This window comes from Desmodus rotundus, chromosome 6, assembly GCF_022682495.2.
Source record: "Desmodus rotundus isolate HL8 chromosome 6, HLdesRot8A.1, whole genome shotgun sequence".
Lineage (NCBI taxonomy): Eukaryota > Metazoa > Chordata > Mammalia > Chiroptera > Phyllostomidae > Desmodus > Desmodus rotundus.
Genome location: NC_071392.1, coordinates 45,829,788 through 45,844,524, shown reverse-complemented (window position 1 = coordinate 45,844,524; position 14,737 = coordinate 45,829,788). Strand labels below are relative to the sequence as shown.

At 37.0% G+C, this 14,737-nt stretch overlaps 1 protein-coding gene across 4 annotated transcripts in view; it reads left to right on the top strand.

Moving 5' to 3' along the window:
• ORC5 (origin recognition complex subunit 5) overlaps positions 1-14,106 on the top strand; it is a 96,157-nt gene extending 82,051 nt beyond the window's left edge. For 3 of the 4 annotated variants that reach the window (XM_045193798.2, XM_024558812.3, XM_045193795.2), the window contains 2 exons: positions 4,839-4,951; positions 13,331-14,106. In XM_045193798.2, coding sequence (XP_045049733.2) covers positions 4,839-4,951; positions 13,331-13,376 — 159 coding nt within the window. In that variant the 3' untranslated portion in view covers positions 13,377-14,106. Of the gene's footprint in view, positions 1-4,838; positions 4,952-13,330 lie in introns of those variants that run through there. The other variant, XR_008427091.1, reaches the window with a different exon arrangement.
• The last annotated feature ends 631 nt before the right edge of the window (positions 14,107-14,737 follow it).

The following is a 14,737-nucleotide window of genomic DNA, read 5'->3' as shown; positions in this document are numbered from 1 at the left end:
TATTATTAACCTACTTTAGCACATGAATCCCTTATAGAAAAATGGGAAGGATTGAAGTTAATGAATATATTTTGCCATAGGAGAGATTGTATTAATGCTTTTCTCTGTCTCCCATTTGTTAAAATTTCAGGCCTGCTTTCATCATGGTTCCTACCTGTTTCTAAACTGGGAATGATAGAAGTTTGTCTTGACTTTTCAGCAATACTTACTCTCCCCCAAAGATTCCCTTATTCCTTGGCTTCCCATCCTTTTCTGTCTCATTCCTTCATAGTAAAGACCTCAGACAACTCATATTGTAAGAGATATGAGCTCAAGGCTTGTATTTTATCATTGTTAAGTGAACCTTTCTTTAAATCTCTTAAATCGGTTTTGTCTGTGTTAATATACCTTCATTTTTCTTTTTGTTAGTGTTTGCCATCAAATACTAACAATCAGGATACTAACAAAAGGATCTTATTCTGTCCTTTGACTTTTAATCTTCCTATATCCTGTTCTAGATGTATCTCTTTAAGGATTATATAGTTGGATTTAGTTTTTCAATCAGTTGATATTTGTCTTTTACTTATAGCATTTAGTTAGTTTACTTATAATTACTGTTGTAATTTTGTTTATATCTATTACCTTCTTTTATATTTCATATTTAAAATTTTTTATTTTATTGATTATGGCTATTATAATTGTTCCAATTTTTTGCCAATTGCCCCCCACTACCCAGCATTCCCTACTCCCTCAAGCAATCCCCACACACTTGTTCATGACCATGGGTCATGCATATAATTTCCTTGGCTACTCCATTTCCTACACTGTACTTTACATCCCCATGGCTATTCTACAACTACCTATTTATACTAATTAATCCTCTCACCTCTTCACCCATTCCCCCATACACCCTTCCCATCTGGCAGGCATCAAATGTTGTTTGTATCCATAATTCTGTCTCTGTTCTTCTTCTTTGCTTAGTTTGTGTTTTATAATTGTTGATAGATATGTATTTATTGCCATTTTATTGTTCATAGTCTTGATCTTTTTCTTAAATAAGTCCCTTTAACATTTCATATAATAATGGTTTGGTGATGATAAACCCCCTTAGATTTTTCTTGCCTTGGAAACTACATTCAATTCTAAATGATATCTTCGTTGGGTGGAGCAGTCATGGCTGTAGATCCTTGCTTTTCATGACTTTGAATGTTTCTTGCCAGTCCCTTCTAACCTGCAAACTTTCTTTTGAGAAATCAAGCTTGCAGTCTTTTTTTTAAGTATATTTTATTGACTGTGCTATTGCAGTTGTCTTAATTTTTCCCCTTTGGCCCTCCGCCACTCTGTACCCCCATTCCCTCCAGCATTCCCCCCACCTTAGTTCATGTCCATGGGTCATACATATAAATTCTTTGGCTTCTCCATTTTCTATACTATTCTTAATCTCCCCTTGTCTATTTGGCGGCACCTACCAGTTATGCTTCTTATTCCCTGTACCTTTTTCCCCATTTTCCTCCTGCCCCCTCTCCACTGGTAACTCTCCATGTGATCTCCATTTCTGTGATTCTGTTTCTGTTCTAATTATTTGCTTAGTTGTTGTTTTTTTTTTAGGTTCAGTTGTTGATATGTGAATTTGTTGTTAGTTAACTCTTCATAGTTATGATCTTCTTTTTCATAGATAAGCCCCTTTAACATTTCATATAGTAAAGGCTTTGTGATGATAAACTCCTTTAACTTTATCCAGTCTGCCAGCTGCTGCCTCACATGCCCAGTCTCACATACCCACTGCCTTGCCCTGCAGCGTTCCGCCCCAGCTGCCCATCTCTGCCCCTCTTACTAGTCTGGATGAATGTTTCTTCTTTAACTCCTTGATTGTCAGACTTCCATACAGTTCGATTTTCGGGTAGTTCTGGTTGGTTTTTGTTTTTGAATTGGTTTTTTTCCTTCTTTTGGTCATGTGAGGAAGCAAAGCATATCTACCTACACCCCCATCTTGGTCGGAAGTTCCTCAGCTGACAGTCTTAGGGGAATTTTCTTATAGATAAATAACTGCTTTTTTCTTGCTGCTTTTAAGATTCTCTCTTTACTTTTAACCTTTGGCATTTTAATTATGATGTGTCTTGGAGTGGGCCTCTTTGCATCCATCTTGTTTGGTACTCTGTGCTTCCTGGACTTGTGTTTCTCTTTCCTTCACCAGGTTAGGGAAGTTTTCTTTCTTATTTTTTTCAAATAGATTTCCAATTCTTGCTCTTTCTCTTCTCTTTCTGGCACCACTATGAAGCGAATGTTGGATTGCTTAAAGTTGTCCTACAGGCTGCTTACACTATCCTCGTTTCTTTGGATTCTCTTTCCTTCTTCTTGTTCTGATTGCTTCTTTATGTTCCAAATCATTGATTTCTCAGCTTCATCCACTCTACTGTTGTTTTCCTGTAAATTGCTCTTTATTTCAATTAGTGTATCCTTCATGTCTGACTGGATCTTTTTAATGCTGTTGAGGTCCTCCTCACTAAGTTCCTTGAGCATCCTTATAACCAGTGTTCTGAACTTTTCATCTGGTAGATTGCTTATCTCCATTTTGTTTAGCTCTTTTCATAGAGTTTTGATCTGTTCTTTCATTGGGCCCTGTTTCTTTGTCTCCTCATTTTGGCAGCCTGTGTGTTTGTTTCTATGTATTAAGTAGAGCTGCCATAACTCCCTATTTTGGTAGTGTGGCCTAATGTTGTAAGTGTCCTGTAGGGTCCAGTGGCACAGACTCCCCTATCACCCAAGCTGGGTACTTAAAGTGTGCCCTTTGTGTGAGCTGAGTATACCCTCCTCTTGTAGTTGAGCCTTGATTGCTATAGGCAGGTCAGCTGCAAGGACAGGCCATGACTGCTGACCACCAAACTCTGCCCTCTGTGGAGGCAGCAGGGTGGTGGTGCTCCGATGTGGTCTGTAGCTGTCCACTGGGTACACAGGCTCTGGAGTTTTGCAGGTTGTGCAGATCAAAGTCAGCCTCCATCTGTTTTTTGCCCTGGGCTACCCTGCCTGAGGTACATAGCATCTAAGATGGCTGCTACTTGTGCTGGGCTTGGAGATTCCCAGGTGAAGCCAAGCTGTGAGGATTTAGGAAGTTGGGAATCATGAGCCAAGACCAGCCATTCATATGGAAAGCCACTGTAAACAGTTTGGGTGGGCCTGTAAGTTGGGTGAGATGGTGCCTCTGGGGATCTCTTGGGTGGGGCTAACAGTGTTAGTGTGGTTGATGGAGTCTCAGATATGGTACCCACCTGCCGGCTCTGTGGTTCTTTGTAGGGAGGGGTCAGAAAAGGAACAATGGCCTCCTCTCACCTTTCTGTCTGGAGAATGCTGTCCCCTGGCTCTCACCTGGATGCCAGACACTTCAGTTCCTCCCTGTATGCCAGGGGTTCCTTTCAAGATGATATGCCAGAGCTCTGGGGGAGTGACTAAGTCCTTGTATTGGTTCTTTAAGAGGAACTCCCTGGGACTCCAGAAATTTCTTCCATAGACTCAATTCCCACTGGTTTTTGCAGCCAGAAGTTGTGGACACTTATATTCCTGGCACTGGAACCCTAGGCTTGGGGGGTGGTGAGGGGCTGGGACTTATTGCTTCCAAGATATCCCTCCCGAATTTTTGTCTACCGTGTGTGGATGTAGTTCCAGCCCATTCCACATCTCTGCCCCCTTTACCAGTCTGATGGATGTGGTTTCTTTAATTCAGTAGTTCTCAGACTTCCACTCAACTCAATTTCTGATGATTCTGAGTGATGGTTGTTCCACAGTTTTATTGCAATTTTGATGTGGTTGTTCAAGGAGGCAAGCCTTATTTATTTACCTATGCCACCATCTTGACTGGAAGTCTTATATTTCATATTTGTCCAACCTGTTTTTGTTTCTTTTTATGGGGGGGGGATTATTTTTATAATTCAGTTTTTCCCCCTCTACTAATTAAGAAGCACACACTCTTGTTTTATTCTCTTAGTTGTTATTTTAAAAAGTATAATGTAAGTACATATTCGTACTTAAATTACTAAAGTTGAAATTTTTAATGAGTACTTTTAATTTTCTCTCAGATGCCACAGGACCTTAGAACATTTAAACTATTTTCTCCAGTGGTAATTTATATATTACTGGTATTGAGTATCTTATCTTTAAACACATAATACATTATTGTTACAATCTATACAGGCAAATTCATTTAGATTTACCATCATATTTACCAGTTTCTTCATTCTTCATTCCTTATATATCAGACCTTCTAACTGGGATCACATTCACCTGGAGGTGCAGTTCAGGCATTTCCTTGAGTAGGGATCTTGCAATAACAAACCTTTGGTGGTTTTTAGTTTGGATTAATCTTCTGGTGTTTTCCTGACTACCTAATTAGTGAACAGTTTTTAAAGCAAGACTAAGCCAAGGTCTGAAGAATGTATTACTTTTTGTTCATGTAACCGGCTACCTAACTTTGTAAAAGGCCCACATTTACACTTTTGCTGCTTGATTCTCAAGGGAGTATATAGATTTGATATTCTGAGATGTTTAGATAGGAACTCCATAAAATCCTTATGTAGAGAGAAGGAATGTGCTTTACTTGTAGTTTTTAAAGGGTAGCAGTAGTGTATGAGTCATTAATGAAACAAAGCTGTCTCCTCTGAAATCCTTAAAGACTGTTTGATTAACTAGGACTTGAAGCATATCTACAAATTTGTGTATACATTTTTCAAAGTAGTAACATTCTTTGCAGATATTCTTGTGAATTTAGTTATGTGTCTTTATCAAAGGAACTATAAAATGTTTTAGAAAAAGGACATCGTGTAATCTCATTGCAACATTTTCTCATAAAAATGCTTTCTTATGTTTAGATCACCTCTCTAGTGACCCTGCAGCTGTTGACCCTGGTCGGCCATGACGACCAGCTTGATGGACCAAAATACAAATGCACAGTGTCTCTGGACTTCATCAGAGCTATTGCAAGGTAATCATAGAATGGTGATGACCATAAAATGTCTTGAATTGTGTAAATTATATACTAAATATAAAAATTAATGTTCTTCCAAATGCAGTTAGTCATTTAAGCAAGAAAAGATCATTGAAGTGCCAAAAATGAACAAGTTTCACTGTAGAATGAATCTTCTCATCAAATTTACAAATGACATAAAACTGGGAGAATTAGCTAATATGTTAGATGGCAAAAATCAAGATTCTGAACGACCTTAACAGAATGGAATAATGGTCCCATAATAGCAAGGTAGGATTTAACAGACAGTTTACTACAAAAAACTCATATGTACTCAAACAGGGTGGGGGAGGCTTGGCTGAAGTTAATATTTGAGCTGACTATAAGGTTTTTAAAATGCTGGTGTCTCATTTAAGGGATATAATAGGTCTGTCTACTGTGTGTTGCCCTAGGCAGGTCAAATCTGGTGTGCTGCGCTGGGCTTGGAGTTTTAGGAGGGGCATTGACAAAGAGGTACATGCTGAGGAGGCATGAGGACAGTGTTAGAATGAGGAACCATGTCACATCCCTGACTGAGGGATGCGGTGTGAGAAAAACGCCTTAGGAAGGATATGGTAACTGTCTCAAGTATTTCAGGATTGTCTTGTGCAAAATGGATGAAACTAATTCTGAGTAATTGTAGAGTGTTAGAAGTTCTAGGAAAGAACTGGCAAAATGAGACCTGTCTAAAAATGTAATGAGTTTCTTCACAAAGAGGTGTATTTACTGTTATGGGAAATGTTCTAGCCATTTATATGAATAAATAACTCCATCTCATGGTTGCAGCTGGATAACAACCTGTTAGGATTTGTGGTAGAAGAGGTGATTGTGTATGTAGCCTGGTGTGTGCAATAAGACAACCCATAAGACAGCGCTTCCCAGCCTTTTTGAATATGAATTTATTTTAATATCCTTTTTAAATGAATCATGAAAATAATTTACATTTATTTAAAAATTAAAAATTAATAACATATAGGCATGACACATTATTTATTCAATGCACACAGTTTGACATATGGATTTGCAGATCTTTAATTTGAAGTTCTGATGTGTACAGTTTGGCAGCCTGTACCCTGAAAGCCTCTTGTGAATCAAAAGTGATAATATGATGCAGGAATTTGAAATATTTTGATGGTGCATAGACTCTAAAAACATAAAATGAAGATTTTGAAATGTGTTGTTATGATAAAACTGAGCAAATTTTTACACAGAAGAAATTGAGCAAAATATTTTTTTGAATGTATTCAATATGACCATAAGGCAGTAACTTTCTTTTTCCAAACTACAATATTAATAACTCTATATCTAAGAGACTCTATCAAAGTCTCTTAGACATAACCGTTGAATGAAATACCTTCATTTCAGGGATTTTGTAATTACTGTGAATATGTGGGGCCGTGCCCCAACATAATCATGAACAGGACACAGGTTTGTCAATGCCCGATATGGTGAATATACAGTGAACCAAAGTGACTTGGGCATTACTTAATCCACAGCATCAGTGATATTAGACACATCCAGAGAAATGCACGTCTTTATTTTGAATGCACTTCAAAAGGGAGCAGGAATTGTACACCTGGAATTTTGCTGTAGAACTTGGCAACTCTGTAACCTACTTCGTTACCTTTGTTTGCTGACTCTTCTCAGTTTCCATGGACAGTGTCCAAAGAGTAACTACCTCTGTCGTCCCACATTGCCCCCTTCCACTTCTTTTTTGCTGATTTAACTTTCTGTTCTTTCCCTTTCTCCCATATTCTTCTGTCTTTTCCTAACATTCTGCCTTAATGAAAACCTGATTCTTATCTGGGGGTATTAGTTCTCCCTGGAGTTCTCTGTAGTGGTAGCTACTTATTTCTCAAACCCCAGTCAGGGTTGCAGGCACTTTGAGTGCCATCCTGTTTTCTTGTTGCCACTTACAGATTGTTACTAACCCCCAAATCTTGAGACTCATGCAATGGCTCTATTTCCCTATTCTCCTGTGATTATCTTCCATCAGCCTCGCAACCATTCTACTTCATGTATTGAAGGACTGCAGCATGTGCTTCACAGACTTCAACCTAGATTCTTGACTCTATTCAAACTACAAATCCTAACATCTGTATTCACTCTGTTCAGCATTCACTCTGTTTCACAGATCAAATTAAAACCAAGCAGTTGAGTATTCCTTCAGTTGTGTGCATTGGTATCCATCTCTTCTTTCCTATTTCACTAGGGACGTGCCTCTTTCTACCTAGGGTGGATTCTTCCACCTCTGCTTTGAGTTCCATTTTCTCCATTTCCCTAGAACAATTTTTATTCCTCAGGCTATTTGTCCACTCTGTGGCACCTAAGGCTGTTGACCGCTCTGTCTTTCTTAAAACTCTCTTCTGTTAAAGCCCATGGTTCCAATCTCTTGTTTTCTTCTTTATTCTTTGGCTGCTTTTTCTAAGACACATTTGCTAGCTTATCTTCTCTACCTAACCTTTAAGTGTAGCTGGTCCTTGAGGCTTCCTGTTTTTTCCTAGTCAGTTTTAGCTATACCCATGACTTCAACAACACCTATATATTAATAAACCCTCGTTGTAAAGGCAAGATTTTTCTTCTGTATTCCTTACCTTTATTGGATGTTTCCCAGCTACATCAATATATTTTCAAAGCCGAACTCAGGAATTCTTCTACTTCCACCTGCCATCAAAAATGGAATGATTCAACTTTCCTCCAGTGTTTATTTTAGCAATTAGCACTGTATTCTGCCATGTTGCACAGGCCTGAAACCCAAGATTCCTGACATTGCTCTCTCTCACACTCCCAACATCCAAGCATTAGTCCTGTGGAGCCTACAGTTCCCACCTATAGATCACAAAATCATTCACTTTTGTCACTTTACTGTTATCCCTATAGACCAAGCCACCATCATCTTCTCTAATAGCCTCCTCATTGATCTTCTATCTACTTTTATCATCCCCTTGTAATTTGTTTTCCACACCATAGCCAAAATGATCATGTAAAAATTTAATGTCACCCTCCTACTTAAGCCTCGAAAAGTTTTTCCTAACTCTAAATTGGGATAACAACAGAATCTTTGAAATAGCTGAGAAGGCCCCAGTGACCTGGCCCCTGCCTTCATGCCCTGCCACATCTGGCACACACTTCTCTCCTAGGTATTTGTACTTCAGCCTGTCTGGCTTTTTCAGTTCTTGGTATTCACTGTTGTGATTGCCATCTTTGCATATATATAGCACTTTCAACTCCTTCTCTCCTTTGTCTAGCTTACTGCTCAAGAAGCCTCAAATATACCCTGACAACCATCATATTATGCCCCCCCACACACATGCATATACAGTCATTCAGGTTCCATTGACGTGTTCTGATACTTATCATAGTTTTAATTAATTTAACAATGAGAATTCATCTTTCTTTCTCCATAAGTCCATAAAGCTCAAAACAGAGATGGTATTTGTGTCAGTCTCTACTTTACTTCAAACCTACCACAATGCTTTAAACTTAGTATATGCCAAATATATAAATATCACATATTTTCCTATAGTGAGAAAAAGTAAAAGCTCAGATGAAAGGGCTTGTCTTTTGGGCAGCAAGAAGAAGGAAGCTAAAGAGACAAAGTCTCCTTCCAAATCTAGGCCTAGTGGAGAGAGGAGATTCCAAGGATGGTTATCCCAAGGATAGTTACCAAGGGAGAGGTAGGTAGGCCTAGTTCCAGATGTCTGTGGCAGAGAACCAACAATTAGATGACAGAACACAACCTAAATGTCCAATAAGGGAATGGGTTAGTAACTTATTGTAAATTCTTATTTAAAAACCACTGTATAGTTATTAAAAATCATACTATTGAAGGATAACCACATGAGGTCAAATGGATAATTATGAGCTTAAATAGATAAAGGAGTTATTTATAAAGTTGTATATACAAGAAAACCTAAGGGATTAATGGTCAAAATTGTCAATTGCTACCAAGAAATAAAGCAGAGTCCACCCAACTTAATGATAAAGCAGTCATTTGTATCTCTATCAGGAATACTTTCAGGAGTACAGTGGGGTAGAAGTCAGATTATAGTGTGTTTAAACAATATTTCTAAGAAAGTTGAAGCAGCAGATAGAAAGAATGGCTTCATTCATTTAACATTTATTGTGTTGCCCATTATAATCACTATGCTAGGCTTTGGCAACATCGTAACAAACATAATAGATCTATGTGCTATGCTCATGACCCTATATTTTAGATTGTTTTGCCATAAAGAGAGAGGATTATTACCTACGAAAGGTGTTGTGAGAGGGTCATTATTTTTTAAAGATTTCAGCATGTTTAAATGCTGACAGGAAAGGACTGCTAGAGAGGGGGAATTAATGATACAAAAGAGATTAACTTAAAGCATGAGGACCTTGAAATGGCATATAGCATGGAATTTAGAAATAAATAGCCTTGGATGAGGAGGGGAATCCTTTTGTATTAAAACAAGAGGAAAGGGTGCAGATAGAGTTGAGTGTTGAGCTTTGGTAGCAGGAAGTTGAGGAAATTCTGATCTGATGACTACGAGTTTACCTGTAAAGGAGGGGGCAAAATTGAGACTAATGACAGAAGTGGTAGCAGTTGGAGGGGAATATAGATGTTTGAAATAGCTGCTGTGGGGAATGGAAGAAAGTACTGACAAAGGAAAGCAACTTGCTGGGAGTGTTGAGGGTCTAGTTGAAGTTCCTGACCTTGAATTTACAGTGACACGAATCTGAAATTTGTGGTCTTCTCCAACAGCATTCTGGAAGTATGCTAGGTTCTGGGGCAGCAAAAGGATATAATTGAAATCACATCAGATTGGGGTTTTGCCAGGTGAATTCAGTGAATGCTAACAAATGAAAGCTTGAAGGGACAAACTGGAGTTTAAGCTAGGAAGGGCAGGAAAAACGTAAAGTCAGTAGATGGCTAACAGTTCAGTGCCTGGTACATGGATACTTAGTAAGTATTTGATCAGGAGAAAATGAAGGGGTTTATGAACTGGTTATTTCAAGTTGTTCCAGGCAGCTTAAAGGAAGAGATGGGGGTGAGAGGGTGAAATGTACACATTTATGTTTTTGGAGGTAGGACATTTCTGAGTTTGATTGTGGATCATGAGAGAGTTGGAAAGGCCATTGAAGGTTAAAAAGATAAGTGTGCAGAGAAGTCACTAAGGCTCATGTAGATCTTGGGATGGAAAGGTAGACTAAACTGGTGCTACATTATTCAGTGAGTAAGAAATGGTGATAAAGGGAATAAGGATGGTGAATGGAATGGTCTGAGTCTCAGAGGAGGAAGCTTTTTGGGGTGAGGACACCAACCCCACCTGACAGGACTACCTGAGTACAGGAGTGAATCTAACTGTGTTGGTCAGAGCTGAAGGGGAGGGTTGGTCCTTATGAGGAGCCATTGTTCAGTTAGCCCAGAAGAAAAAAACAAGTTCCTTGAAGAGATAGAGGTCATAGAGAACAGTGGAAAGATTTGTTCAAAGAAGCAGTAGGAGACTTGTTGTAGAAAGGGCGCACAGAATATACAGGTAGAATATGGGAAAAGACAGATGACTGAGAAGCTTACTTAATATTGCCCTTGGACTGTTTTTGTGTGAAAGGTAGCTCTAAGTTTCCAATTTGTTTTTTCTCCTTAGTCAGCAGGAAGACACAACAAGATAACTTAAGGTTACAGCTTGAAGTTGTACAGTTGCAAATTGTCAGGAGAACAAACAAAAAAAATTCAAACTCAAATTGCCCACTAAAGTAAAAGGAAATAAACATATCCCATAGGAAAGAAGTATTTTGGTGTCATAAAAGAATCAACAAACTGAAATAAAAGGATGAAGACAAATTATTTCCTTAGCTATATATGTAATTAACTCATATTAAAATATTCTAAATTCTGATTTAAAAATTACTCCTAGACAAATTGCCACCAACACTGTTTGTGCTTATCCTATTTCTTTCTAGATGCTTACTGTAGAAAATAATTCATTTTGGTTCTGTGGGAGAAAATCTTGTAGTATATGAAAACTATCCAAAATCTTAAAAATATATTCCTATAAACCTAATATGCATCTGAAGCCATGAAAAACTAGAGAAAGCACTTGCAAAGTACATGAGTCCCTTTGTAAGTTAAAACTTTCTTTAAAGTAAATTGTTTGTTTCCAGGTCCTTAAAGCAAAAAAGTTTTCTTTGGACTATATTACATAATTTTTGATGTTGCCCTTGTGGTTATTCTGCCATGTCTTAGAATAATACATGTGGGGATCCATTGGCAGGTCACCTGTTTATGTTGGGGGATGGAGGGATGATAGAAAAAGGTAGTCATACTTGTTGAGGAGGAAATGTTTTTTTTAAATAGTGATCTTATATATTCAGTTCCTGAATAATTTAGTTTTTAATAAAAAGTCCAGAAATTTTAACTGTATGATTCAGTATTCTTGAGTATTTCGCAGTGGCAAAGCAGAGAAGTAGAATGTAGTGAAGCTTTTATAAATGAATACATTTAAATTGCTTAGTTTTTGAATCAGTTCGGTCATTCCATTAAAGGAAATTTTATTGCACCAACTATGCTATAGTTACACAAATAGATTATGGAATAAAGTAAAGGAGTCCTGCCAATAACATCATAGTATTTTCATTTGTTTATATTCTCTTCTAGTTTTAATTCATTATACAAACATTTCTTCTTAGTTGTTACAACATAGGTGCAATTCTCTGTTCTCATTTCCCCTCGTAATATTGTAGGTATCTCTTCATATTGATCATTTTCTATGGCTATGTAATATTCTATCAAATAATGTCTTCTAATCCCATAGTATTGGAATTTTAATTATTTTAGTCTTAGCTTCTTCTAAACTATTTTTTTCACCCAATGCCAAGAAATAACATTGAAAGTTAACAGTAAGTTCACTTTACATTGTCACTTTAGGTTTATAACCTTAAAACCCAAAGTCATTATAGGGAAATGTGCCTGGAGAGATGTACAAATTTCACTGCCCTTTTTGTTTGTGGTTAAAAATAGCCTACTATGTTTGTTTTCTTCTAAGATCTTCTTAAAAAGATTTTTTTTCAACCAATATCATGATTGTTTTTTAAAGTGATTTGTTAGTGGTACCTTTTTGATGGATTTGTCAGGGGTGTGGGAGTGTCCCAGAGTTCAATGAAGAAAGACACATAAAAATAAAATAGCTTTTATGATATATAACTATACCTTTTATGTTTTTATGTCTGAGATAAGATTTTTTTTTTAATTTTAGTGCCTATTTTTAGTTGTTTTATTACTTCTGGTGATAATAGGATTGTTTTGGCAGTGTTGTGTGCATCTGGAAAGGGTGCATGTTCGTCAGAGAGGCACAGTTGTAAAGAAGCAATTAAGGTATTTTTCAGTCCTCTGTTAGGTACCACAATAGCTATAGCATCTCATTTCAGTTATTTTTAAATGTGTTTTCATAAGCAGTATCTATAATTACACATTCCAAATTTTTTAAATATTTGAGATGTCAGTCATTTGCTTAGAAACGTTTTTAGAAAGTATATTACAAAATGATAGACAAAAACATTAATTGATGATGGTTTAATAAATAAGAGCATGCAATTAGTGAATCTTTAAAAGGCTGTTCTCACATGGATGATTATTTTTGCAGAATTGAATACTTTAAGGCTTTAATTTTATACTTATTGCTAGATCATTATATCTAATTATTTTGACCATTTATTCAAATAATAAACCTCCAAGTCTGAATATTTATAGTGAAAAATGAGTTTGGAGAAAAGAAAATAATTATATGTCTTTCTCTCCCTGCTATTTTATTCTGCCTGCTGTCAGAGTACAAAAATATACATTCACATCAGTCTGTTGTATCGTATTCTTGGATCACACAGATTTAGTTACAATACATACACAGGTCAGCCAGTGTTAAAAGACTGAAAAGAATGAAAACTTCAAATGAGGACAGATGAGCTATGCATTCTGTAATGATAAAACAGGTGTTTTGGAAGATAAACAGTGTTCAAAAGCAAAGATTTAAATACTTTTGCATCTCTAATTACTTTATTCTGGTTACTAGACAAAAAGCAAATAGCTTTCAGATGAAGTCTAAACTTTCTGTAGTATAATTGAAATACACAATGTTGAATAGTTCTAACTTTGTCCTTTTCAGAGAAACAAACTTTGAATGGAAAATAAACTTTTTAAAGAAACTTTTCTTGGTTACATTTTGAAAAATTAATGTCAGTCTTATCATGGTGCTTTTGACAGCACTATAGAATTATTTACCATCAGCTGTGAATTATTTTGCATATGCTTCACAGAGTCATACATACAAAGCTGAGCAGTCTGGGGGGTGAGGATGCTAACCTATTATCTGTTTTTGTTTATAGGACGGTGAACTTTGACATAATAAAATACTTGTATGATTTCTTGTGAAAACAAGCTTCAAAGCCATATGGACATTGTGACAATGACTAAGCCAAGCTGTGTTCATCCAACTACTTAGCTGGCCAGGGAGAGGAGTTCTTTGGCTCTATTGGATTTGTCCAGACAGGTGCTGTCCCAGCATGGAATCTGATGAAAATACTCTGATTGGTCTGGGTGGATGTGAGCAGAAGACTATTTACCAGAGACCCTGGAGTATTTGGAAGCAACGTGTTAATTATAAACAGCAGGGTTTGAGCACAATCTGTTCTACTCTTAATGATGTTATCTTAACACTGAAATTGCCTGAAACCCATTTACTTAGGACTACATTTCGCTGTGAACTATCCCCTGTGCTTTGAAGGTGCCAGCAGCCCTTGTATATAAGCCCAGTCTTTTCACTTCCTCTCAACAGGAGCCTTTGCAGTTGCTTGCCAAAGCAGATTTTCCTAAGGCCCCTGTTTTAAAAGATCATAGTTGCAAAAAATAATAAATAGAAGCCTTTTTTTTAAATCCAAGCTTGTATATGCTTATTTTTCACTCTGCTTTTCTCAAAAGACAAGGTAGTTTGATTAAAAATAGGCCAACTTTCCACCCTCAAGCCTGCTTGATAGCTAGTGTATGAGGTTCATCTGGTCATTCTTGCAATTAAACCACCCAACCTAGTTTTGTAATCCACATGATTCTTTTCTTTTTTTAACCATTGACCTTTATAGTTCCACAATAAAAATTTTTTCTGTTATATCAGTGTAACCTTGAGTCTGATTTTCTTGTCTGTTTATATTTTTAAGGAAGATTTCTGTTAGTATTTGAATAATTGAAAATTGTTTTGAGCAGATTTAAAGTACTCAATTATAGAAACTAGTTTAAATTTCAGTGGCATCTTAAAGAAAAATTCTCACACTGGGCACTCCCAGATAGGAAGGCTTTTAAAAACGTGATTATATAACACTCTCTGGGTCAAAGAAAACAAGTAGTTGTCTCCTTGCATTTATTTAGAGGTAATGAGTAGGGGGAGAAGACTGGAATTCCTTTTGTCTCCCTACATATGACAGCGAGGGAAGACTTTCTTGCCCAAAGGATGGCATCCACAAAGGATGATAGAGCTCCCTTACCCTGAGTCTCTTGTCCCACAGAAGGTGGTAAAATTTTGTGTTTACAGAAGTCACCATCCAGAGAAAGCCATGTGCATTGCAAATTCAAGCTTAGGTTTCTTGCACATAGAAATTCATGTATCATTACAGTAGTGAGGAAAGAGTAAAGAAAAAAAATGGAGTCGGTATAGTCAAGCTGATAAATTACTAAAATAAAGTAGGTTGAGGCTGAGGAAATAATCGTATCCTTGCTTTAACTGGCCTGGGAATGTAACCTTT